Below are 27,586 nucleotides of genomic sequence, written 5' to 3'. Positions count from 1 at the left end.
GGGCACTTTAGTGGAATCCGGCGAGTTTTTTGAAAAGAAAATATTGACGCTGGGAGCTTTTGAAAAAATTCCCTCCGGCGTCGGTGGGTGCGCATGCGCAGGACGGCGCGCAAGTCGGGAAGATGGCGGCGGCCGAAGTTTGTGGGGTTTGTTTTTGTTGCTGTTGACGGGGATTGTGATCGTTTCGAACACGTTTGTCGCCGACACCGGCGCCAGCAGCGGCAGGCGAGCAGGAAGGACGGGCGAGAAGCGGCGATACCACGAGAAAGAAGTCTGTAGGTCTCATAACATGGCCGAACCCCGGCGGGTCTCTCTGACTACGCTTCCCGTCTCGGCTCCTCTATTAAAGAAAAAGAAAGAAGAAGAGGACGACGAAGAGGAGGAGGAGGAGGAGGAGGAGGGAGAGAAAGTGAAGAAAAGTGGAATAGTCGCGATCACGTCGCGCCACACTCTGGCTCTCTTCGAGTCAAGCGAGAAGAGTTGCCCCGAGTTTTATTACCCCGAGTTAATGCGAGTGCGAAAGGTAAGGAGGCGTTTGTACTCCACGCAGCATAGTTTGGTTAAGTATCGGAGTTGGGTTCACTTCGGAGGTGCTGCATCTCCGACCCCTGAAACATGTATTGTGAAGACTTTTTTTGTAAACCTATCAAACAAAAAAAGATCGATTGGAATCTTCCATAAACTTTCCGATCGATCCATAAAATTAATAGTTTTGTTTTCTCTATTGCGTGTTTCACCCATGCATTCTTCCTATATTACGGTCGTCAATAGGTTCAGTTGGAAGGGTAGATTGTGGACACTGACTTGGCTGACGTGACCAATGGAAAACCGTGGCCTTGTTTCAGAACTTTAAGCATCCCATTAAGTTTGAATTCGGAACTGGAAACTTTCAATGAGGAATTGATCTTTGGCGCTCATTATAAGTTATGCGATAACTTTTGAAATGGACATTAAAGGGGTTATTTTCCGTGTTCTTCGACTTATCCCATATTAAAAAGTACGTCATTTTGCTCTTGAAGGGTTCGGACCATTGTTCTCCAACTGATATATGCTTTACTCTGAGTTCGTTCGGCAGATTGCAGGTACCGGAATCTGATGCAAAAACAGTCTTTCACATGTCTTTTATTTTATTACGATTTATAATATGATTTTTTGAGTATTTGTTGGCAGGTAAAAAGGGTGAGAACGATGTTTCAACTTTAAAGCATACATGCGTTTGTATTTTTCTATAAGTTTCTTGAAAAGATTAGTGCTTTTAACAAAGTTTTATGACAACAAAATAGTGTTCAAAATTTTTTTGAGTTATGGTTTATTTTTTAACTGTTATGGTTCAAGTTGCCAGGTGCAATATCTTTAATCAATGTTTGGATGTTCTTGCTACTTAGTGTTATTAATTGAATTTTTACTTTTTATAGACTCCTTGAAACTTCCATGTTATTTCAATTCTCCATTCTACCTTCTCTCTGACTTTTCTATCTCTGGCCCAATGTATTGTTTCATCAAGGACCAAGATAAGGTCAAGAAATTGTTTCCTCATCTGTGTGAGCATGATGCAGCCTGCCAATTTAACAAATTTAGATTACTTTGTCTCAGAAGTAACAAGTTCTACTTCATCTTTCACCTAGGAGTAATCATCTATCTAAAGACTCATCTTATTTGGTCACTTTCAATCTTCTTTTGATTCAGTATTGGCAGCATGTCTGTCCTACATCTCACTTTATTTTTCATGCAACTCTTGATTTTTTTTCTCTCTCTTGCCACCTTCAATAATCTGAGCTAGCTAGGTCTATAAATGCTGGAAGATCCCCAGTGACTAATTTTCACATGTCAGATATTTGTCCTATCTCTTCCTTGCCTTTCTGCAACTTTAGCTGTTTCGCTCTCTCATTTACTCTGATTCTCTTTCCAGAGATACTGCATGGCCAGCAGAGCATTTCCAGGACTTTGTTTTTACCATGAAATGTAGACATAAACCATAGAAAATAAACTATTTGGCCCTTTCAGCCTGCTTTGCCATTCATGTGATTGTGTTGATTAACTACTTCAATGCCATGTTCTGCCATCCCATTGATGCATTTTCCATCATTCTAAAATATGAAGCAATTTGTCTGTTAGAGTTCTCCCTGTTAAGCAATTAGACAAGTCCACTTCCTTACCACCATCAGAAATAATTTCTCTTCATCTCAGTACTAAATTCTTGCCCTTGACCTGAAATATGACCTCATTCAAGTTAGCCAGTAAGCTTTAGTGAACTCGACCCTTAAGAAGCTTGATAAAACACTCCTAGGAATGAGGTAAACATTTTAGGGCAGTACAGCGATAATCTTAGCCTTGTATTTCCTTACAATCTAGAAGAAGGGCACCTATTCTTCCTCATGTGCCCATCTCCCTGATTCTCTTGTCAGTCACCCAAAGTAATTTATTACTTGCTAGTTTCAGTGCTCATAACAGCTGTTGTTATGTATGACCTAGAACCATAGAACAATTACTGTACAGATGGTCTGTGCCAAACCATCTCTTTTCCTAGTTCCACTAACTTGCGCCAAGCCCATAGCCTTCCATACCTCTCCCATCCACATACCCGTCCAAATTCTTCTAAAATGTTAAAATTAAGGCCGCATTTACCACTTCAGCTGGAAGCTCATTCCACACTCCCACTACTTTCTGTATGAAGAACTTCCACCTAAACATTACCCTTTCACCCTTAACCCAGGTCCTCTGGTTTGTATCTCATTAACCCTCAGTGTGAAATGCCTATCTACATTTACACCATCTATCCCCTTCATAGTCTTACATACCTCTATCAAATTTCCTTCATTCTTCTACGCTCCAGGGAACAAAATCCTAACCTGTTTAACCTTTCCCTGTAACTCCGTTCCTGAAGACCAGGCAACATCCTAGTAAATCTCTGCAGTCTTTCCATCTTATTGATATCTTTCCTGCAGTTAGGTGACCAAAACTGTACACAATGCTCCATATTTGGCCCCACCAATGTCTTGTACAACTTTAACATGATATCTCAACTCCTGTACTTGATTTATGAAACCCAATATGCCAAAAGCTCTCTTTCCAACCTTATCCACCTGTGATGCCACCTTCATGGAATTAGATATCTGGATTCTCGGATCCCTCTGTTCTACCATTTACCGTGTATGTCCTTTCTTGATTTGACCTTCCAAAATGCAACACCTCACACTTGTCTGCATTAAACTCCATTTTCCATTTTTCCAGTCCATTTTACCAGCTGGTCCAGATCCCTCTACAACACCTCCAATCTTAGTGTCATCTGCAAGCTTGCTGATCCAATTTACCCCATTATCATCCAGATCATTGATATGGCTGACAAACAACAGTGGTTCCAATACCAATCTCTGACACACACTAGTAGTCACAGGCCTCCAATACGAGAAGCAATCTTCCACCATGATTCTGGCTTCTCCCATCCAGCTATTGTCAAATCCAGTTCACTACTTCACCATGAATACTATATCTAGTGTCTGATCTCTTGTCTGTAGAAGTGATTATACAGTGTTCTGTATGTTAGCTTTGTGTTTCACATAAGTAGTTTGATCTTTGGTGACTACAGTTTAAGGAACTGGAGTGTTGGACATCTGAAATAAAACTGAAAATGCTGGAAAGACTCAGCAGGTTAGTCAGCATCTGTGGAAAGAGAAACAGTTAATGTTTCAAATCATGGACCTTTAATCAGAATTGGAAATAGAGAGAAAATTAATTGGTTTTAAGTTATGGGGGAGGGTTCTTTAAGCAAAGGGGAAACCCTCTGATTGGGTATGGCCAGAGATGCTCTGGAAATGGTTGAAGAAGTCATCAGGTTGATAAATCAATGAAAGCAATTTGAAAAAGAACAGGAAAACTGTAAAGTGCAGGACTTTGGGACATGCTCAACAAGTCTGGGTTGCTAATGGAGAGAGAAATACTGAGTCATCCAACAGTGGATGATTTACTGTAGAAATGGCCAGTTTTAGTAAATTCTAAGAGAGGAAGTTATGGAATTCGATATTGTCTGAAAGGTTACAGTATGTCCTGATACAAAATAAGGTTGTTCTTCATGTTTGCTGTGGTGCAGGAGGCCAGAGTGGGATGGAGAATTAAAGCGACTGGCAAGGAGAAGTTCTTGGTCACCTCTGTAGATTGAACCCAGATGCTCCACAGAGTGATTTCTCCAGTCTGCTCGATTGGGTAGAAGTGAAAGTAAATTGTAGTTTCTCCAGAAAGGACTTTTTGTCGTGAATGGTAAGAGGAGAAGGGTAAAACTGCTGTGAATGCAGAGAGCAGTGGATTGAAAGTGGGGATCTTGGGGTGAAGGGCTCTATCCTGAGGAATGGGGATGAGAATGGGTAAAGCAAATAGACGCAATGCAATCAAGGGCTTTATTAATCCGGGTAGGGTGGAAACTGTAGTTCAAAGAGAAGGAAGACCTCTCAGATGCATTTGTGTGGAAAGTGTCATCACTGAAGAAGGTACCATAAAGGTGGAACAACTCAGAAGAAAAGCTGTAGTAGCATTGGCTTACAAAGATGTTTATCATTGACTCATCTCTTGATGTGGAGACATCAAGAAAATAAAGGTAAGAGTAGGAAACTGAGTGCAAGGTAGAAAAGGTAGTAATGAAACTTTTGAGTCATGTGGAGGAATGGATCCTGAGTTGGTCTGATGCAAAGAACGTTTCTCCTTTCAAGAAACTGATTTTAAGGAAGACATTTTCTCTTCCACCGTCAATCTGGACTCCTTGGATAATTTGCCTTTATTCTTAGCTCAGCAATTCCTAAAAATTAGATTTATTAAAAGTTTAGTTTTAGAATTTTTAATGATTTGCAATGTAACTTCATGACAATATGAACTTGAATCATATTTTCTTTTAATGCCAAATAATGCTTTGACATGCTGCATCTTGAAGAGATTACATGGATTTCTCCTTGATTCTCCTATATTTATCTGGAATATTGCCCTCGCCTGAATTCCAAAAAGAATGAGACATTCTCAATCTTAAAATGCTGCTTGTGCAAGAAAATGTGATGAAAGTGTATTAATATGTTTCTATTCAATGAACCTTGGTTATCAAATTCACTACAATGAAAATTAGTAAATTTAATTGCTTGACCAGCAAGCAGATTTCTCTCTCTGCCTTTGGGTCTCAAGTAACTGGTATATGCTTAATCTTTGACAGTACAAAAAAATAGTAATTTTTGACCAAATGAGGTGAAATGTGTTCTTTCCTTCTATTCCATTGGTCGTAGTACAGGTATATGGTAAGTACTGTCATGTGAAATTTTGGTTTCCTAAATTAGAACTAAATAAATACAGTAGAATTATGATGGTGAAGTTGTAATACTGTTTTAAATCACAAGATATTAATCTCTTTCCATACTCTATTTCCTCCTCATCCTCCACCTTTGTCTCTCACTCTCAGTTCTTTCTCACAATACTATTTGTCACTCTCTTCCTTGGATCTTTCTGGTATTTTTGCCTTTGTGATTGGTGATAATTGTTGCATTTAGATTTGCTCAAATTAATATCTTTCTAATACTATAAAATGCACAAAATAGGTTCATTGCACTGGGTTTAAAATGCATCAAAGTAATTAGAATTTCAGTATTGTAATTTAGTGTCATTCTAGTCTTCACATTGAAAAATACGTTGGGTAAAATTCAGGAGGCATTAAGCTGCATCAGTGTTTTCCAAAAGCAAGACAATGTATCCTCTTTTTCATTATGTTTTATTATTAATTTTGTAGAAACAAAATGGTAAAAGCTAGTTCATCATGGAACATTTGTTCAAGATTGTATGATAACTCATTCGGATTATCTTACTAAATCTGTATTACTTCATTAGTCCTCTAATAGGCTACACTTTAGTGAGTAAATTTTCAATGTCAAATGGCATGATCCACACTAAAAGTCCAGAATTGGAATCGTTTTTTTTTCATCCAAGTTAAACAAAATTAAGAAGATAATGCAAGCTATAATTGCATGCATTCAGCTGCATTCATGAGCTTAATGCTTGGGCTTCGAACTGACACTATGATACAAGCTATAAATAGCACCTTTCACAGAAATGAAGAATGTGTTATAAAATGTAATGGCTTTGAATTCATTATAAGCTTGGTAATTGATATTCAAAGTTAAATTAAATGAGTCCTTAATAATAGCAAGCATCCCATGTGGACAACAAAAAAAATCATATTGTTTGAACGGTGTTGAGTTGTTCCTCAGATCTGGGAATTTATCTTTCACATTTGTTTTAACCATCTGATTTTTATGAACTTTAATGAATATACCATTGTAATCCTCATCTGTGAATGAAAAGATGTTTCTTGCTTTTACATCTCCCCAGCTACAATTAGAAAAATGTTCTCCCTTTTAAGTTCTCCTTTGCATTCATGCTTGAGAGACTCAGACATATGGATGAAATAAAAATAGAGGGTTATGAGGAAGGAGAGTTTAGTTTTGCGGGGTGGGGGGGAAAGGGTGGGTAGGTATATGGAGGTCAGCACAACACAGTGGGCCAAAGGGCCCATACTGTATTGTATGCTCTCTGTTCTGATTTTATATTTTTAAGTTCACTGTTTAGCTAATCTCTTTAAGTATATTGTTAAAACAAGTTGAGACTTTAATTCAGTGGTTCCCAACCTTTAGCTTTCCACTCACATACCACTTTAAGTAATCGTTATGCCATTGGTGCTCTGATGAGTAAAGGATTGCTTAAGGTGGTACGTGAGTGGGAAAGGAAGGTTGAGAATCACTGCTCGAGACGCAATTGTTGTGAAATATTGTGCTTGAGAAAAATTGTCATTGGCCCATTTCCTTTGGAGTTATGAAACAGCTCGATTAAAACAGCGTTTTAAAAACTTTTTTTCTTTCCACCCACATACCACCTTAAGCAATCCCTTACTAATCACAAAGCACCTTTGGCATAGGGAATACTTAAGGTGCTATGTGAGTGGAAAGAAAAAGGTTGAGAACCACTAGTTTAATTAGATATGATACTTTCTCTATATTTCAACTACTGTCATCTCACCCACCTACTTCAAATTTGGAAAATGCAAGCAAAAGTAATAACTAGCTTTCTTTTGTTACTGTTTGATTGTGATTTGTTGAGCATTTTGTATTAATAATCAACCAATGAAAAGTTGTGCACTTGCACAGTAGTTTTAAAACCCAATTCTGATGTTAGATGATTTGTGCTTACAGTGAAATACAAGACATTATCCCTGTTGAGGAGCTCATAAACTGTCACAAGTTGCAAGAATCTTTGCTGGTCTTTGCATTCAGAACTCACTATTTCACCTGACAACTTAAGTGTTAATAGTACTAAGTAGATGGTGTATTAAAAAAAACAGATCACTTTTTTGTTCCTTATGATTGTGTATATTTTATTTATTAATGTAAATGTGGCTTTTAGCATCTTGAAGGACAGATTTTAAATACTTGAGGATAAAACTGAATTGTGGTCCATGAGATAGAACTGTGTAAATAAAACACTGGATCTCAATTGATAACTGAATCTTTATAATGATGCAATTTGTGGCCAATTTTCAGACATTAAGGTCTATTGAATCACAGACCTTTTCAAGCCACTGATTGAAACATCAGATTTTAACGTTAAAACATTTTCTACGTATTACCAGTTTAAGTACAGTAATTGTTTTCCCCAGTAAGTGAAAGACTGTAATGTGTGAACAACATAGATCCATTGCTGCTTGAGGTTACATATAAAAGTAGCTAAGTGGAGATTCAGGTAGAATCTGAATACAATGCATTTCCTCGACATTATTGAATAAGTGTGCAACAGGTTATTGGGAGTATACAAGTAGGGAAGAATTATTACGACTGTAGTAGACACTAATGAGATTGCATCAAAAATGCTGTGTGAAAATTGTTTATTGCAGATCAGTGAAAGTTCACTAGCATAAACCTGGATATGGAATATTGTCTTTTGTAGAACAATTGAAAGTTGCATCTGTACTTCCTGGAATTTAGTCAAATGAAGGAGGATGATGCCAAAATGTGCAAGATTGAATGTTATGACAAGATAATTGCTTTTTCCCACTTGTTAGTGTCTTGATTTAGACCACATAGTGTCAGATTAAGGGTATGTCCATTGAAGACAGAGATTAAGAATTTCTTTCTCAAAAGGTTTGAATCTTTAGAAGGCTCTGGGGATTGAATGCTTGAATGTATTCAAAACTCCGATATTTTTAAATCAATAATTATAGAGAGAGTTAGCCAAATGGCCAACTCCTATTCCTATTTACATTGTTGTGATATGTTATAATATAGCTATTTAATTTTTTGAAGGCATCTCGATTATGATCTCTTTTAAGAACAATATTTTTCTGAATTTAATTTCGTAGTACCGTGCAGTTTAAGGTTGAGACAGATACTCGTGGATATAAAATATGTTTTAAACTTGAAGAAATTTGTAAAAAGAGTGAAAACTTTCTCTTTAATCCATGTCGATTTTTACAGCGAAGTAAAAATAACTTTATATTGACAGTGCACAATGATTATTTTTCTTTTCCCTTGGTGAAATCACTTTTGTTTCCAAGAAATGGAGGAAGTCTTAGAAGTTAGTGTAGGTATATTAGAAGAAAAAGGTGTGCAATGCCAAATGCTTCACTTATTTTATGTAAATTGTTTGATGAATATACTGCTTGCTTTTTAAACAGCTACTTTTATCATTTGTCTGCTCCAAAGCCTTATTTAGTTTTGTGTTGGCTGAGTTATGAGTTGTATGTAGTTACATATTGTGGTACCTTGCTTTGAATCAGTGACATTGTCATGAAGTAGAGTATGGCAAACTGAAAATAATGCTTAATTTTTAATGTTTAATGTTCATAATCTGGTGATTTGATCAAGGTACCAAATTTGTGAATCTTGCTGTTTGCAGTATTTGATCTTATTTTTGTAAAATATGCTGTGTAATTTGCTGGTGAGCATTTATTGTCTGGTTCTTAGTTTGCTTGGACATTTCACTTAGATGTTTATTCAGCATTTCAGTAATAAAGAACAAAAGTGGATTGAAAATAAGAGCACAAAACTATTCAACCTAATCTGATCACTGAAATAATCGCAACTAGTGGACTGTTGACAAAGCAATATTTCAGTTTCTTTGTGACCAGAAAAGCCGACAATGCTTTGCGGATTTTGTGGCTTTTCTCCTACCTCTGACGACTTGGAGGTGCAAGCAGAGTGCTACTATGTACAGTTTAAGTAACCTATGCAGTAATCCTAGATAAGTTCAGATTTCTGATTTATTGTCAGAGTACATACAGGCCATCACAACCCCGAGCATTATTTTCCTGAAAGTGAGGCAGAGTTACCACTTATTGGTAGTGCAAAATAAATTCACAAGATACACGTGTAAACAAATAAAGAAATATAACACAAACTGTGCTATTCAGAGGGGGGGGGGGGAAATCAAGAAAGTACAAGAGTCCTTAAATGAGACCCTGATTGAATTTATTGTTGAGGTATCTGATGATGCAGAGGGTAGCAACTGTTCCTGAACCTGGTGGTGTGAGTCTTGTGGCACCTAGACTTCTTGATGGTAGCAGTGAGAACAGAATGTGTGCTAGGTGGAATGGATCATTGATGATTGCTGCTGCTCTCCAATGGCAGTGTTCCTTGCAGATGTTCTTAATGGTGGGGAAAGTTTTGCCTGTAATGTCCTAGGCTGGGTCCACTTCCTTTGGAGGGCTTTATGTTCAATGCTATCGGTGTTCCCATACCAGAACATAATGCAGCAGGTCAGCATAGTTTCCACCACACATCTGTAGAAATTTCCCATGGTTTCCGGCGTCATACTAAACCTCCACAAACTCCTGAGGAAGTCGAGGCGCTGACATTCATTTTTCACAATGCCATTTGTGCGTTGGGTCCAGGAAAGACCCTCAGTGATGGGGACTCTCAAGAACTTAAAACTTGCTCACCCTCTCCACCTCTGATTCCCCAATGATCACTGGATCGTACATCTTTGGTTTTCCCTTCGTGAGGTGAACAATCAGCTCCTTGGCTTTGGTAATATTCACCTGTATATATAACATGTCTTTGAAATATAAAGAATCATCAAATTTAAATATGTGTATACATGATGCCCTGTGCATGCACAAGGTGGCTGACGTCACATGTTGCGAATGTGGTATCCTTTTCATTTTTAATGGCAATTGACTCGACAACATATTGAATTTTCTTCATGCCCCATCTAGTGGCAGATTCCAGAAAGCCACTGGCCATGGAAATTCATCATGAACAGTAATGATAAAGTGCAGAACATTAGAACAATTTGGAAAAAGTCTTAATCCTGTAAAATTATGACACATCACATATTTCCATGCTCTATATGGAGTGTTGATTTTGATATTGTTTAATTGTAGAAAGATGCAGCTAAGTATCTTGGTACCCCTTTTAATGATGGCAAAAGGGAAGAAGAAGAAATTGAGACCTTGGCAAAGAAATATGAAGAAAAATATGTGAGTTCTGGTTTCCTTGTGTCATGTATTAATGCTAGTAAGTAAACAAAATAGAGTTTGAGGTAATTCCTTCACTTCTATTTGGAGGATTTGGGGAATTTAAAGGTAATATTCATCAGTTTATCAAATACAAAGTTAACTAAATTTGTTACTGCATGGCTCATCATTTGCAAATTCAGGGCATGCCACTTTCTAAAAAGGAGAGAAAATGGATTATTTATGGCAATCTAGCTCTTGAGCCACCCCTTACTATGCTAATAAACTACTCTGATACAACAAAGACACATCTGCACTATTGAAACACCATTTTTTCTTACACTCTTGTCATTGCGAATATTTATTATCTATATCTTGCATTTATCTCTTTCCATATTTTAACTTTACATTTACCATTAGAGTTTTTTGCTTGTAAATACTTGTTTACAAGTAAGAATTTTGAGTATACATACAATATTCTTGTGAGTATAATAAACTCATTAATTATGAAACAATTAGTCATGGTAATGTATAAGAAAATGGCTCTTCAGCTCTCTGAGTACCCAGTAATAATCCATCCCCTCTCTACACTATTTGCATTTTATTCTCCTACAGTCCCAGCAAGCCACCATCTTTCCCCTCCCACATGTCTATTCCCAATTCTAACTCTCACCTACATGAAAGCAAATTTACAATGACTAATCAACTTTCCAAATCACATGTCTGGATTGTGGTTGGAAGCTGGAACACCTGGAGAAAGTACATATGGTTACAAGGAGAACTAGTTGGATCCACACAGCTTCAGAGATCAGGATTGAACCATGATTGTTGGAGTGCTTTATGGCAGCAACTCTACCAGCTTTGCTCCTCTGCCACTGTTTTGGGGGGGAGAGGGGGAAGGAGGAAAGAGAGGGAGTAATGATTCTGTGCCATTCACTGTGGAATGACTTTAATTGTCTTTTAAGTTGTACATGTTTTCCATGACGTAACAGGCTCATGCATATATTGGGTTGTCCAGTCCTTCAAACATTCTTTCCCCATCATAAGGGCTACTATATAGCCACACAAAGACAAATTTGTATTAACCTGGCCTGCTACAGGTCTGAATCCAGTGACCCATGTTTTTTGTTTAGTGGTATTGTGGTAGTGGGGAGATAATGGAGAGTCCAAGAGATGTTTTTAATTCACCTGTTGCAGATGGAGAATTCAAATTGTTGTAAAACTTATTTGGTTTGTGAATGTCTACTAAAGACAGGGTATCCTTGTCTTGTTTGATCTTTATTGCTCCAGATTTGCTGCAATGTATCTCAGTTTACTGATGATACTACATTGAGTAGAAAAAGAAATTGTATAGAGAATACGGAAAGTCTGCTGAGAGACAATGTTGATAAATGTGAGGTTATCTTCTTTGGAAGGAAAAATGCAAGCGATTGCAGCAGGCTGCCATGTAGGAGGACATGGGAGTGTCAAAGTTGGTTTGCAGGTACAGCAGGCGATCAAGAAGGCAAATGGAATGTTGGCCTTCATTGCCAGAAGGATTGAGTTTGGGAGCAGGGAGGTTATGCTGCATCTTCTCAAGGTACTGGTGAGACCTCATCTGGAGTAATGTGTACAGTTCTGATCTCCTTACTTGTTGAAGGATGTACTAGGTTTGTTGGAGATCCACCACGTTGATTCCAGAGATGAGGGGGTTAGCCTATAAGGAGAGATTGAGTCTTTAGGGTCTGTACTCCGCTGGAATTTATAAGAATGAGAGGGGATCTTGTAGAAATTTTATATGAAAAACATAGATAAGATAGAGGTAGGTAAGTTGTTTCCATTGGTGAGGAAGACCAGAACGAGGGGACATAGCCTCAAGATTCAGAGTAGTAGATTTAGGATGGAGATGAGGAACAGCTACTTTTCTATGAGGGTAGTGAATCTATGGAATTTGCTGTCCATTGAAGCAGTGAAGGCTACCTCGGTAAAAATATTTAAGACCAGGTTGGATACATTTTTGCGCAGTCGGAGAATTATGTAAGGAAAAGGCAGGTTGGTGGAAATGAGCCTTCATTAGATGGGCCATGATCTCTGAATGGCAAAGCAGGCTTGATGGGCTGGAATGTTGTCTACTCCCACTCCTATTTTTTGTGTTCTTATGTTCTTAATGTGGATAATTTGTAACTCGATTGATAAAAGTGGCCATCACAGTTAGGGATGAATAATGAATGCTGCTTTTTCGCCCCCCCCAGCTTTTAGAAAAGAATAGAAAAAATGAAAAGGAAAAATATTTAGAAAGCATTCCAAGTACTCCTGAGGTATAGCAGCTCTTAGAGTATGCACATGTGGCCTATTGTTCACGGCAATAAAACAATGTAAAGACTGAAACTTGGTTTTCTTGAAATGTAAATGTAACTTATTGTCAAGTTCTAGTGATGTGCTTCTGAACTGCATGTTTAAAAGTGGCCCTTAATTTTTCTTGAAATACCCAACCAAAAGTGCAATTGCTTCTCTGACCGTAGTTGTTATTAAGTTGTTAGAAGTCCACTCCAATTAAAAAAATAATAAGAACAAAAAAGGCACTATTTTAGTTTAGTTAAAATTATTTAGTTGTGATAAATTTAAATTCTGTGTCATTTCACTTCCATGGTTATTTCTAAACTTGTTCGATCTTCCTTCCAGTTATTATTGAATTATTGTGTTATCAAGTTTTTCCTAAAGAGATTCCATTAATTAGTTGAAAGTTATCACAACCTCATTAACAAGCTGCAAGGTTATTGTTATATTCCACCCTAATCTTGTATCAACTAATGTGACATAAGCATAATGATTTTTGCAACCCACATTTTAAATTGGATTTCTTTTGTATTATTAGGGCTGAATATCCACCCTTAATTCAGAACTATGGTCTCCAGCTGCCAGGACTAGAGTGTGGTTTGAACTTGCACTCTAACTTAGGTGTATTTTGTTACTAGATGTACAAAATCTCATTTCAAAAGTCTGTGAACTGTTAGGTTACAGTAGAACTACATTCAAAATTTGGTTTTCCCGTAACTATATTAAGTAACAATGAAATCTGATTGATTAACAAATGAACACCATTACAATTAATGATGTCTGTTCATGTATAGTTTTTACATTTTAGGGCCCCAAAAAACGTAGGAAGGATCGTATCCAAGATCTTATCGACATGGGTTATGGATATGATGAAACAGATCCATTTATAGATAACTCAGAAGCTGTAAGTATAAGTTATTAATTAATATTGTGAGCAACAGAGATAGTTTTCCAGAAGTATTAACTAGGTTTGAAGTACTTTAAGATTGCTTGAGGAGATAAAAAGCACTAAAGAAATTGAATTCTTTACTCTGGATTTGATAAAATACATTTGAAGCAGACTTCACTTCTGCCACAGTGGGTCAGTTTCCCAGAGCAATCACTTCATATTTTTATGTGGTCTCTTCTATTCTTTTCAATATTTTTTACTATGTTCATGTGACGTTTAAACCCTCCCCGTAAGTGCAAAGGCCAAGAAGATTGACACGTTTCAAAAATAAACACAGTTGTGACATCACATACAACCCTGAGATTCTTTATTCTGCAACCGAGGTAGTTAAAAAAAAAAACTGTATGCAACGTATGCATGTAACAAATAAAGAAATGTAAGCAAGTGGCAATACAGAGAGGGGGATAAATCAGTAAAGTGGAAAAGTCCTTAAATGAGTCCTGATTTAATTTATTGTTGAGGTATCTGACGGTGCAGAGGGTAGCAACTGTTCCTGAACCTGGTGGCATGAGTCTTGTGGCACCTATACCCTTTTCTGATGGTAGCAGAAAGAATAGTTTGTGTTGTGTGACGTCCATCCTTGATGATTGGTGCTGCTGTCTGACGGCACTGTTCCTTATAGATATTCTCACTGGTGGGGAGGGTTTGCCTGAAATTTCCTGGGCTGTGTCCACTACTTTTTGTAGGGCTTTACGTTCAGGGGGTATTTGTTTCACCAGACTGTGATGTAGCCAGTCGGCACACTTTCCTGCACATCAGTAGAAATTTCCCATGATTTCCAATGTCATACCAAACCTCCACAAGCTCCTGAGAAAATGGAAGCCCTGATGTGCTTTCTTTGCGATGCCATTAGTGTGTTGGGTCCAGGAAGGAATGTCCGAGATGGTTACTCTCAAGAACTTAAATTTCCACCCCTGATCCCGCCAATAATCACTAGATCGTACACCTCTGGTTTTCCCTTTTGAAGTCAACAATTAGCTCCTTTGTTTTGGTGACAGACTGGGGTTGTTGTTGATGCACCATTCCGCCAAGTTTTCAGTCTCCCTCCTGTCCTGTATGTTGACTCATTGCCACTTTTCATATAACCTGCTATTATGGTACTGTCAGCGAATTTGTAGATGGTGGTGTTGTCATCCAGCCAGATGGTCATAGGTGTACAGCAAGTAGAGCAAGGGGCTATAAAAACGCAGCCCTGTGGTGCTCCAGTACTGATGGAGATTCCAAAGCCTGCATGTAATAAATACTGTAACTTTGAATAAACTCTGCCATCATGAACATGTATAAAGAATTTTTTTTCTCTCCATTCTTTCTCAAATTACAAAAGTACTGTATTTTCCAGTGCATAAGATGAGACTTAAAAGTTAAAAATGTCACCCCAAAACCAGGGGCCATCTTATACACCAAGTATAAAATCCAAATCTTGACAGCAAAGTCTTAGTGCTTCCCCCTGGGGATCATCCGATTGCCGTCGGTTCGGTGCAGGCTTTAAACGGCCTGGTAAAGGAGCTAACGGTGGTTTATTTTGAAATTTGCTAATAGAATTTAAACCTTTACTTGTGTAATTTGCTTTTAAAATATTGTGACAGCATCAATACACTTGTAAATGGAAATTCTCAGGAGCGTCTTGTACAAGAGTCGCCTTATACACCGGCATATATGGAAATTTGCATTATCGAAATCTGTGGGAATTTTGAGGCTTATTCATTGATTTGAAACAGTCTCTACTCAAAAAAATTTGGAAATGGAAAGTTTATCTTTGATTTGAATAGCCTGGCAACCTAATGTCCTTTTTTTTTTCTTTTACCGGCTCTAGTACGATGAACTTGTTCCAGCCTCCTTGACCACTAAGCTGGGTGGCTTTTACATTAATAGTGGAACGTTACAATTCCGTCAAGCATCTGAATCGGATGGGGATGATGACTTTTTAATGGACAAGAAAAAGATGAAATTGCCAAAGGTGAGATAAAATAAATTACATGATGTATTCCTTAAAGTAAGATTGTTGTCATTCCTTGGATTGTTAACTTTCTTTCTTCAGAGGGAGAACATGCAAGTCTTTCAATAAAGGTTGATCAATAATCACGTATGATGAAAGAGCCATATAATTTCTTGTTTCAGCTAAAAAGCTCTAAATAAACGTATCTTCCCTTGCATAAGTTTGTATCCTATAATATCACTATTAAAAGAATCTATTTGAATGTCGAATAATAAAAATTCAGAGCACAGAAGGAGGTGATTATGATCATTGTGTCTGAGTGGCTTTTGGGAGGTAAATGGATAAATAATCCCACCAACTTTAAATCTACATTTGTACATTTAAAAAATGGCTTCTTACTGTGGCTTTTCTGCTCCAGTGAGAATGGTCTTAGTTTACCTGGATTTGATTCAACCTATTATTGTCAAGCACCACAAGCATCCTATTGATAAAAATACAAATATATACCCAGATTGTACAAAATAGCAAAAGGATTTCCCGGGCTAAAGTCTTAAAACTGGTTTATTTGCACTTAGAAATTTTGAACCTAGTTTTCCTTGTCAAGCAAAATTAGATAAACAAAGGGACAGTGTGTACATTGAGTTATGAACTAAGTAATTTGTAACCATATATAAAACTTCTAAGTGATGCTGGAGTTTCATTGAATAACTTAAAGTTTATATGCAACAAAATTATCTTAATTCTCTGTAGCAAGTTATTGAATTTTTTTCATTACCTGAGAATTTTTCTTTTGCAAACCCTTGCTCCCTAACAAGCTGACTTCCTATCCAGTCCTTGAAACAGTATATTACCTAAATGTTGAGAACACCAATTTTTAGGACCAAACTTGTTAATCGAATGAAAGTTAAAATATTTTTCAAGAATTAATATTGTATTTATAGTATGCATCATATTTATCCGAGATGTACATTTCAAAATTACTAATAAAGACTGATACTTTGTGTTCTTTGCAAAACACAAGATTCATAATTCTTGAAGCTATTAGCACACACATCAAAATCATTGCATTGGGATTTCAATCATTTCATCTTGGTTCACTTAGTAACTTCACTGTCTCGTTTTTTTTTGTTTTTTAAAAGAAACGGAAGTTAAAAGAAGGAAATGAAAAAATAAAGAAAAGAAAAAAAGAAGATGGGCATGAGAAAGACAAGAAATCTCAAAAATCAAAGATTTCTAAACAGGCTGGGTAAGTGATAATGATTTTTTTTAAAATATATGATATCAAAGAGGCAATACAGTAGTAACAATTCACAGAATTAGTAATGTCATCATTTAATTTGAAGATCCAAGAGTTATTCTTCTATGTTGTTGCAATAACTTTTTGAAAATTTAAATTTAGACATTTTGGCCCATGAGTCCATGCTGCCCAATTTTCAACCAAATATGTTTCAATTGAGGGGAGGAAACCGGAGACCCCAGGGAAAACCCACGCAGACATGGGGAGAACATACAAACTCCTTACAGACAGAGCAGGATTTTAACCCCGGTCCCGATCACTGGCACTGTAAAAACATTGCACTAACCAACAGTGCTGCCCAACTTGTTTGTATTTTGTTGTCATTATCTCAAACTCGGGTGCAAGATGAACAAAAGTGGAATTTACTTTTGCAGCTAAGCCATTAACTGTTCAGAAGAATGACCAGTATAATGGAGCCTACATATACTGTAACATTATATAACATTTTTTAAAAAAAATTCTCTGGGCATTAAATGTTCATCACAAGCATTTTGTTCCTACCTCGGAGAGATCTATCTAAAGAAGTTAAATTAACAGGTACTTTTTTTTTTCCAAAACTTAATTCAGTTATCCAAATTTTACCAATGAGCATTATATGGGTGGAAATTCTTTGACGGTACTTTGCCTTCAGAATTAAATTTTCTTCTGGTGGCAAAAGTAGAATTTTGTGAGGCAGTGTGACACATGCAAACACTTCATACCCACTCCTTCCCCATAAATAACAAACAATTTGAATGAAAGAACTCCTGAAGAGCTTGAAGATGTTGACTGTTCACGTCGTGCAATGCTTCATGTAAAAAAAAATGTTTTTCTTGATTCCTTAATCGATCGGTGTTTTGATCTGAGAATTCCTGTTGCTGAGTATGTAGCGATGTCGGGTTGAAACATTGCTGGGTGTCCTTGTTGATTTTACTCGCTGATATTTAACGTTTTCTGATCAGCAGGATTACGCCTCTGAATGTCAATAAAGAAAAGAAAAAGAAAAAGTACATGGGGGCATTGGGTGTGAGAGAAATGTTAAAAAAATTTGAGAAGGAGAAGGAAGCCTTGAAGAGACGAGATGACGTGAAGAGTTGGCCATTATTACAGAATGCAGCTGTCGCTCCTCACAAAATGGAAAGCAGCTCAATGAATAATGTTTCGGACCCTTTGCTTTCACTTATTGGATCTTCTAATGATGTTGATCTTCTGCATGTTGCCAGCACTGTGGACCTGGAAATAGATCTTGACCATTTTTTGAATGACTCGCCCCCAGGCAGTCCCCTGGATGATTTTGACGACGGCAGTGATCCTCTTCTGCAGCAGGCAACCACGGGACAGCTACCGAAGCAGGTCCCCACGCTGCCTGAAGGACTTCCTTGGCTGCTAGAAAAATGCATCAAAGAACTAACGCGGGTAAGATCATAATGATATGGGGAAAGAAGAAATAATTCATCCACAAAAGAAATTGGTGCATGTGAGATGCTCTACGTCAATGTGTCCAAGCTTGCACCTTCAAAGAAAATCCTGTGAATGTCCACAACTGTAAGGGAGTGCATGTCACATGAATCCATAGTTTGCGAAATTAGATTTCAAGTTATGGACGCTAACCAGCTCTAGTAATTCCACTGCTATGTTTTCACCATCATGTTGCCGCGGAAATATTCTTAAAGCTTCCAGTCCCACAGGCAATTGGGGGGGGGGGGAGAGGAGTAGAATTGTGCACCTTAGTTTTGAGGACTGGATCACCAAGGCTTGGGTAAAATGTGATGCAAGTTTTAATATACTGTGATATATCTTTGCATGGGGTCAGGATTGTGCTTTATTCTCAGATACTAAGGTGATTGAAAGCTGTGTCCTATATAATAGCCTTTCTACCACCCCTTCACTGTTTTGAATTGTGAAGTCTGCAAGAAGCATTCTGCCAACTGAGTCAGGAGTTCCATTGATTTAGCTGTGAAAGGTTGTGGAGGAAGTGATGCGTTTGGGATATGTTGACGCCACCATCTGTGGTTGCTTCTAAATACATATACATATAGTATGAATGAGATGTTCATTTTAAAGTTGATCTAAAGAATTTATTCCATATATAAAAGAACCACCCAATTGAAACTGTCTAACTGTCCAAAAGATCTCTCTCTCTCCATCTTGGAAGACAAACTGACCACTGACATCTGCTGTAAAGCTACTGACTCCATCTGCTGCATTTGTTTTCAAAATGAGGCCTTCCATTCCAGGACATTTTCAGGAAGCATAGCTTCCCATCTCCTAGGGTTGATGGAGCCCACCTTTGTAGTTCCTTTGTTTCTCGAATATCTGCTTTCAACTTCCCTCCCTCCAAATGGAACATAGAGTTCCTCTGTTCCTCATCTTTTACTGTACTAACCTATCGTCCTTTGACAATTCCACCTGAAACATTGACAGTTTTACTACACCTGCTCCATAGATCAGTGGTTCTCAACCTTTTTCTTTCCACATGCCAGCTAAGCTGAAGTTATCCCTCACGAACCACAGAATACCTACGGTATAGGATGCTTTGTGGTTAGTAAATGATTACTTGAGGAAAGGTTAACTACTGCCAGAGATGTTTGAACCACTGAGATCTTCCAGCAATTTTTTTTGTGTGTGTCACCTGGGATATTGTATGCTGCTCTTGTTATTAGCGCCAACTGTACTGCTGTCAAGTGCTCAAATCCAGTGGGTATTCATGGGGCTGTTAAGTTGATTGGTCCATTGTACTGCAGGATTGTGTCGACCTTTTCTGATTTCATTAAACAATTGCACCAAAGGTTCAAATAATTCAGATAATTGATCATTATAGATGCATTCTTTTTATTTTGAGATGATTTCTAGAAGTCAAGTAACTAGGAAGCTTCTAAATTGACATTTTTCTTTCCCTTCTATGTTCCTTGATTGCTCTGAAGTTTCATATATGACAAGCTGGTACGGAGGATAGTCAGAAGCTCCAATTCTTTACTCAATAAAAATAGACTTTAGAAGCGACTGGAAGTAACAATGGGGGAAATTTGCTGGTGCTATTTTTGTCTTCTAGGCTGCCAAAGCCTCGGAAGGAGAGGGAAAGCAGAAATTCTTCACGCAGGATGTCAACAATATTCTGTTAAAGTAAGTGTGATCTAATATTTTTGTTTTAAAAAAAAAAGCTGTGGAAATCAGCTATATATTTTTTAAATGTATGCATTTCTCATTTTAAAAAAAATGTTTGACCTAATCAGTTAAAATTTGGATGGCTTTACATAATATGTTTAAATAATATCCAAATAATATGTTATCACTTTGAACAGCTTAAAACTGGAAAATTTATTGAAGATGGTCACCAGTACGTCCTTGAACAATACAGGTGATGCTTATAAAGGAAAGTTTGATGAGTACATTGGAGAAAGGAAATCAAAGCTAATGCTAATCCTATTCAATCATTTAGAGTGGGAGGAAGTTTTGCATTTTATGGCCTATTTTTATGCTGTAACTTCACTGCAGTTGTTTCTTATCAAAAATGAAAGGAAAAAAACAACTCTTTGTAACCAAATTAGAAAGGACAACTGGAAAATGTCTGAGATTAACAATAGTGTTCAATTTGAGGCTTGCAGTCTACTGGCTTAAAATTAACCATTTTAAAATTAAAATTTTCTAAGGGAAAGTTTACAAGAAACACTTATTTTCAGTTTTAAAAAAAGTAAACGTTTATATAATGTTATCAATCTTTTCTTTGGCTTGGCTTTGCGGACGAAGATTTATGCAGGGGTAAATGTCCACGTCAGCTGCAGGCTCGTTTGTGGCTGACAAGTCCGATGCGGGACAGGCAGACACGGACGCAGCGGTTGCAAGGGAAAATGGGTGGGTTGGGGTTGGTGTTGGGTTTTTCCTCCTTTGTCTTTTGTCAGTGAGGTGGGCTCTGTGGTCTTCTTCAAAGGAGGTTGCTGCCCGCCGAACTGTGAGGCGCCAAGATGCACGGTTTGAGGCGAGATCAGCCCACTGGCGGTGGTCAAAGTGGCAGGCACCAAGAGATTTCTTTAGGCAGTCCTTGTACCTCTTCTTTGGTGCACCTCTGTCACGGTGGCCAGTGGTGAGCTCGCCATATAACAGGATCTTGGGAAGGTGATGATCCTCCATTCTGGAGACGTGACCTACCCAGCGCAGTTTGATCTTCAGCAGCGTGGATTCGATGTTATCAATATATAATATTGATTTGCCATATTTGTTCATGTCAAAATATTCTGGACAGGTTTTTTCAAAAGGTTTGCTTCCTGAAAAAAAAATCAGGATTATGATATCAACCTCAAGCAGAACACAAAGATCATTTCTGATTTTCTGTATCACGTAGGAAGTTGGAGAAACATTAAATTAACTTTTATTGAATTTAGCATATTTAATCACATAATGATGCTGGCATATTGCTTTAGGTCAGCTGACCTAAAAATGTTTTGCCACTTATTTTTGTTTGCACTTAGCTTCTGATGTCTCTTGTATCAGTGTCCAGCAATAGTCATCCAGCATTGATGGATTTCAGTTCCCCTCATACCGCTTTTCCATGGTCACAAACAAGTCCTGGTGAAACCTTTCACCATGTTTGTCGCTGACTCCACCACGATCGGCAGGGAAGAAGTCCAAGTATGAATGCAGAAAATAAATTTTCAATGATAAGTTGCACTTCGTGGCTTTGTATGCTTGAAGTAGACTTAAAATATGACTGAAAGATAGGTTATATCTTTTAAGATATAAAAAACTTTTAAGATGATGTATAAAATACTTTCAAAGTGTTCAGGAAGAAAAATCTTGATTGTCTAGTGATATCTGCAAGGGCATCAGTATCCAAGGAGACATTTAGTTTAGTTGCAGAAACAAAAGTGATGATGTTTTTCCATTTCCAGACTTTGCTTGGCAGATATTTGCTTGTTCATTAAAAATTTTTCTTGGAAACGTGATTTAAAATAAATAGATAGATAGACTTGTGAACAGAATCATGCGTTCAAAGTCCACGTCACTAATATGGATATGTACATCGGTGTGCTGGATATTTTTTGCATGTATTTTGTGTAGTTGCAGGAGAAGTTTACAGGGTAACCTACTCACTTTGGAGTTCTGTTTTATACAGTTACACCCTGTGTTTCATTTGTCAAATCGCAATCCTGCTGCTCAAGGAACAGGTATCAGCAAAATCTAACAGTGTATCACCCAGTCGCACTTGTATATGTTTTTAAAAATAATGAAGTTGTTGGAGTCTCAGAAGTGGTTTCTTGCTATTTAAGTGTTTGGAATAAAGGTAATAGTTTGTAATCCAGAGGTTATAAATTGAGAGTTCTTACATCCTCTACCTTCATGCTATTTGAACTACCACAAATAAAATAAAATCCTCTCGTGTCAGAAATATGCATTACACCTGTAATTGGATGCTGTTGTAATTTGAGTTATTTTTGGTTTTAATAACAAGGTTTTCCATCTAGAATACTCGTGTACACACTCTTAATTGATTATAATGTGTTTGTGCTTTCAGTATTGAACTACAGTCCCGTGAATTGAATAGTCAGGCCCGCTCTGGGGTTTATGCGCACCTGGCATCCTTCTTGCCATGTAGTAAGGACACACTGGTCAAAAGGGCAAAAAAACTGCACATGAATGAGCAGGTAACTAATATAGGAACTTGTATTTTAGTTATAAAGTCTATTTATGGAACTATAATTTGTGTTTTGAGGTTAGGAAAAGAGGTTGCATGATGTCTTTAGAAGCTGCAACTTACTAAAGGTGTATAATTACAACTGTTTAATATTTTCCGTATTTAACAAAAATCTTTATCTCTAGTTTCATTTGTTTATAAATTTCTAAGTATCCAATGTGTCATACAACTAGCAAAAATTGATCTATGTTTGTCAACAAGAACCTCCAGAGCATCACTGAACTCCTCCATGGCCGCTGCTCATCAGCTTCTGAAACCTTCATGGAGACCTTTTGTTTCAGTGTCATTACTCTGATTGATCTTTACGATACCTTTTTGAAACTTGCATCACCCAAAACTCCGCTAACTCTGTGCAATATGCAGACATGCTGGAGAAACTCAGTAGGTCACACATCATCCATAGGAAGTAAAGGGGAAACATTTTGGACCTGGACCCTTCATCAGATAGAAGCAAAAATAGACAGGTGCTTGGAAAAAAAGGTGGGGAAAGAGAAGAATGAAAGGAAGAGGCAGGGGAAGGAGCACAGGATATCAGATTATAGGTGCTTGCAGATGAGAAGAGAAGAAAAAGTGAGAAGTGATGGGGGAGAGGGTAGCTCTCTGAAAGGAAAAGAAGAGGAGGGGATAGAGAGTTGGAGAAAAGGAAATAGATAGGGAGAGAGAAATTTTGGAGAGAGGTTCATGGAAATTAGACAAGTCAAATGTTAATGCCATCTGGTTGGAGAGTGCCCAGATGGTATACAAAGTGATGTTCTTCCAGTTTGCAGGTGGCTTCAGTTTGGCAGTCCATGAAGCCAGGAACAGACATGCCGGTCGGTGTAGGAGTGGTATATGGAATTGAAATGGTTGGCTACTGCGAAGTCCTTGCTTCTTTCTGTATCAATCTGTTTATTGAGTTATATCAAATGAGGACGGTTACATTACAGTCATGTATTTACAAGTGTATAAGAAAAAGAGCACATTAGTATTTAACAAATATATATTAACCGTAAATTCCTTTTCCTCTTGCAAAAGAAAAGAAAATTTTTTAATTTTTATTGCAAAATCCCCTCTAATCAAAAAAAAATGGACTAGGCAGTCCATTCTGAGAGTAAAGTAGGAAAACAAAGGGTTTCCAGGTTAAAACCAAATTTACCATAAGGAACCAAGAGAGAATCCAGTATAAAATTATGATTCTTAAACTATATGGAAATATATTACAACTCCGATTATCCAAAATGGTCAGGTCCGGGCCTATTTCGGATAAACGTCTTTTTTTGGATTATTGGTAATTTTTTTTTTAAAAATAGCCCAGTAGCAACAGCAAATCACTTGTAACAGTGTTTGAACAACAAACAAACAACAAAGGACAGCTTTTTAAGCATTAAAATAATGTTTAATTCTCACCAAAAAAAATGCTGGCCCCACTGCCACTTCCACCAAGGTCTCGGTCAGTTCAGCTCTGAAGATTTTTGGATAAATGAGGATTTTTGATTTGTTTCGGATATCCTCATTTATTCAATTTTTAAAAAAATTTCGGATTACTGATGATTTCAGAAAATCTGATTTTGGATAATTGGAGTTGTACTATATTGAATAAACGGACACCAAACCTTTAATTTAAAAGATGTATCAAATGTCTGACTCCTAATTTTCACCAGACTTAAACGTGACATGATAACAGAGAGCCATTGAAGTAGCGTAGGTAGGTTAGGATCCTTCCATTTAAGTAATATGGGTTTTCTAGTCAATAATGATGAAAAGGCATTCATTCGCTGTGCGGAAACAGGCATATGCCCAGTCTCCGCTGTTAATAGATTTGGTTGCAATTCTAATCCTAGTACTTCTGTTAGGATTTCAAAGACACCTTTCCAGAAATTATCTAGTTTTGAACATGACCAGAACATATGAGTTAAAGTTGGCTACCTTAACTTTGCACCCAAATAAGTAAATTGGTTTTTAACAACTTTAAAGAATATTTAATAGTATAATTACTCCTATTAATAGGAAAAAGTTCACTCATAAAGATTTAATTTGTATCCTGATAAAACTACCGAATTCAGAAAGTAGGGCCAAAAATATAATCTAATAAATCATTTCCTTATAATGAAACGTTACGTATCGTATCACCCGTCTTGATACCTTGAACGTCATTGGTGTCTCGAAGGGCAATTAAATACAGTGAAACCTCGTTAGAATGCGATTCGTTAATCCGCGGAATCGCTTATAGTTAGGATATTCTCTAGTCTGTTGGCTAAAAGTTTTGAAAGAATTTTAGAATATATATTTAATTATGATATCAGCCTGTAGGAGGCACAATCAGTTAGGTCTTTAACCTTTTTAGAAATTAATGAAATAGATGCCTCGAAATGCTTTGGTTAAAGTCCCAGAGTCAGTGAAGACTTTACATAAATGAAAGGAGAGAGTCTCATCGAAGGCTTTTTTTAAAAATCTCCACTGTGTAATCATTCGGTCCTAGTGCCTTACCTGGCTGAAGGGAAGGGAAGTCCTTGCTATTGCAGCAGAAAGACTCAAGATGCTCAATAAAACATTGAACAATCCAGCACAGTACAGGTCTTAGGCCCTCAATGTATGCCTCTATATTTCTACCAAAAAAAGTATTAAACCCTTTCTACCTTGTAATTCTCTATTTTTCTTTCATCCATGTGTTTATCTAAGAGTCTCTTAAATGCCCCTAATGTTTCAGCCTCCACATTGTGCCCCTCAACTCACCCAGGGAAGGCATTCCAGGCAGTCACAACTCTTTATGTGCATTAAAAAAAAACTTGGCTGTAATGTCTACCCTAAACTTCCCTCCTTTCACTTTATAGAAATGTCCCATGGTGTTTGTTATTCCTGCCTTTTTTGGTGGGGGGGGGGGGGAGGCACTAGCTGTTTACCTTATCTATGCCTCTCAGAATCTTAAACGATCTCCCAGTCTTACCGATGTAGAGGACGCCACATTGGGAACTCTGAATGCAGTAAATGATCCCTGCAGATTCACAGTGAAGTGTTTTTTCACTTGAAAGGAATGGTTGGGCCTCCAAATGGTGCTGAGGGAGGAGGTAGAGGTGAAAGTGTACAGAGAGAAATATTGGAACAGACTCCAAATGGGATCTTGTGCTGTTTGCTTGAACAGGGAACTTTAGCTCTGAAGGGGGATGTTTGGCAGTGCAACATCTATCATTTCATTTTTGTAAACTTTTCTCATCATTCATACTCATTTTTCTTAAAAGATTAAATTATATCATTTAAATTAAGCAATAGAATTTTAGTTATTTATTGTATTGAAATATTGTTGAATTGGGTTTAGCAATTTGGACAAGTGGAGTCCTGAATTTGTGAAAAGGATCCACCAGTGTAATTCCACAAAAATTGAAGTTTTATATGCCTGCATATAAAGTACCTTTTAGTTCAGCAAGTATACCTTGCTTTGGTACATGCAGACAAGATGAGCATAGTGGGGAACAATTGCTATGCCCCGTTGATTCTGTTGTAGGACCTCTTTTAAGCAACTAATTATTTTCTGTCCTTTTAAAACAAAATTACAGACTGGGGCGAAATGGCTGGTAAAGACAGGTCAATGTTTTACGCAGGTGAGCATTTATATAGAATTTACGAGCTAATACATTATCATGTATTTTAAGGATTCTAAGCAAAAATCATTTTTAATTTGTACTTTTTTGATAATATAATCTTCAAATACATGTGAGTAAGCTTCAAAAGGATTGTGTCCAGATATATCTTTCTAAAAAACACTTAAATCTTTCATTTAATATTCTAGATGGGACCATTCAAATGTCATCCATCAAATGTGCAATGTTAATTTTGCCAGTTTCATTAGAAAATGTTGTTTTAACAAATTTGTTATGAAATGTTGGAGCTCCTAAAAGTGGCAGAAGATCAGTTCTAAGTCACATCAATGTTTATTATACAACTGTGTTTTCTAATGTATGCTGTTTCTAATGCTGAGTAGAGTTTGTGCAGGATAAATTGTCCTAATTTTCTCTGGAATTGGGGATCAGTGGTCAGTGATATGTTGCTGATAAGTAACAGGTAGCAAATTGCGAGTGCCAAACTGATTTAGAGAGGTGAATCATGCATATAAATGTTTTCTCACAGGATGGTCGACTGAAGGAACCTATACAGAAACTAAAAGAAGCAATTGGAAGAGCAATGCCAAATCAAATGTTGAAGTATCAGGATGACTGCCAGGCTCATAGTCAAGCCAAAATTGCCAAGTATGTTCCATGTAGCAGTAAGGTATTTTTCCTACAATTCTGTCAGAGCCAAGTCTTGGATATTAACGAAAGCTGGGCATCCTATGTCTGATGATTATTCTAGCCAATCTGTAATTTGCCTCCACTATCTCTTGGTTCTGTACTCCTTTACAACTCTTGCTTTTTGAAATTCTTTCAAATGGTCCATCCTCAGCAGTTTTTTGAGACTTTTAACATTTCAGGTTTTGATGGTGCACTTTCTAGCATTACCCCTAAATAGCATTGGCACGAAGTCTCAAGGTTGTTCCTTTTTCTGAAAGAAAATGTTTTCTTTCTGGCTTACCCCTAATCAATACTTTAATAGAAAGAAACATTGCTGCTTTTCTATATTCAAGGTACAGTATTGCAAACTTTATCTGTGCCAGCTCTCCTTCCTTTAATCCATGTATTACCATTGTGCAGTGTCCTGAACTGAATGAAGTACAGTACAACTCCGATTGTCCAAAATCAGATTCTCCAAAATCCTAATTTATCCAAAATTTTTTCGGAGCTGAACTGACCTCATGGGTTGAAAAAAAAAATTCACTCAACATGAAATTAGTACAACGATTATCCTTGTTTCAGGTAACTCCCTCCCCCTTCTCTTAATTATTTCTTATTTACCTTCCCATATCAACTTTTCTCTCCAATTCTCCCTCTCAAACCACGCACCACTGTCTCCCAGCTGCAAGCAGTCGGAAGGATCCCTTGTCA

At 37.3% G+C, this 27,586-nt stretch overlaps 1 protein-coding gene across 7 annotated transcripts in view; it reads left to right on the top strand.

The window, feature by feature from the left end:
• The first annotated feature begins 88 nt into the window (after positions 1–88).
• The window catches only part of LOC138746939 (ubinuclein-1-like), a 50,313-nt gene continuing 22,815 nt past the window's right edge, over positions 89–27,586 (top strand). For 4 of the 7 annotated variants that reach the window (XM_069905645.1, XM_069905647.1, XM_069905643.1 and 1 more), the window contains exons 1-10: positions 89–523; positions 10,397–10,492; positions 13,593–13,688; positions 15,547–15,690; positions 16,809–16,915; positions 17,908–18,361; positions 19,998–20,068; positions 22,455–22,584; positions 26,165–26,209; positions 26,736–26,854. In XM_069905645.1, coding sequence (XP_069761746.1) covers positions 290–523; positions 10,397–10,492; positions 13,593–13,688; positions 15,547–15,690; positions 16,809–16,915; positions 17,908–18,361; positions 19,998–20,068; positions 22,455–22,584; positions 26,165–26,209; positions 26,736–26,854 — 1,496 coding nt within the window. In that variant the 5' untranslated portion in view covers positions 89–289. The remainder of the gene's footprint in view (positions 524–10,396; positions 10,493–13,592; positions 13,689–15,546; positions 15,691–16,808; positions 16,916–17,907; positions 18,362–19,997; positions 20,069–22,454; positions 22,585–26,164; positions 26,210–26,735; positions 26,855–27,586) is intronic. The other 3 variants (XM_069905642.1, XM_069905644.1, XM_069905646.1) reach the window with 3 other exon arrangements.

The sequence above is a fragment of the Narcine bancroftii genome, chromosome 12, assembly GCF_036971445.1.
Source record: "Narcine bancroftii isolate sNarBan1 chromosome 12, sNarBan1.hap1, whole genome shotgun sequence".
NCBI classification, from domain to species: Eukaryota; Metazoa; Chordata; class Chondrichthyes; order Torpediniformes; family Narcinidae; genus Narcine; species Narcine bancroftii.
Note: the sequence above shows the minus strand (reverse complement) of the source record. Positions and strands in the feature narration are given on the sequence as shown.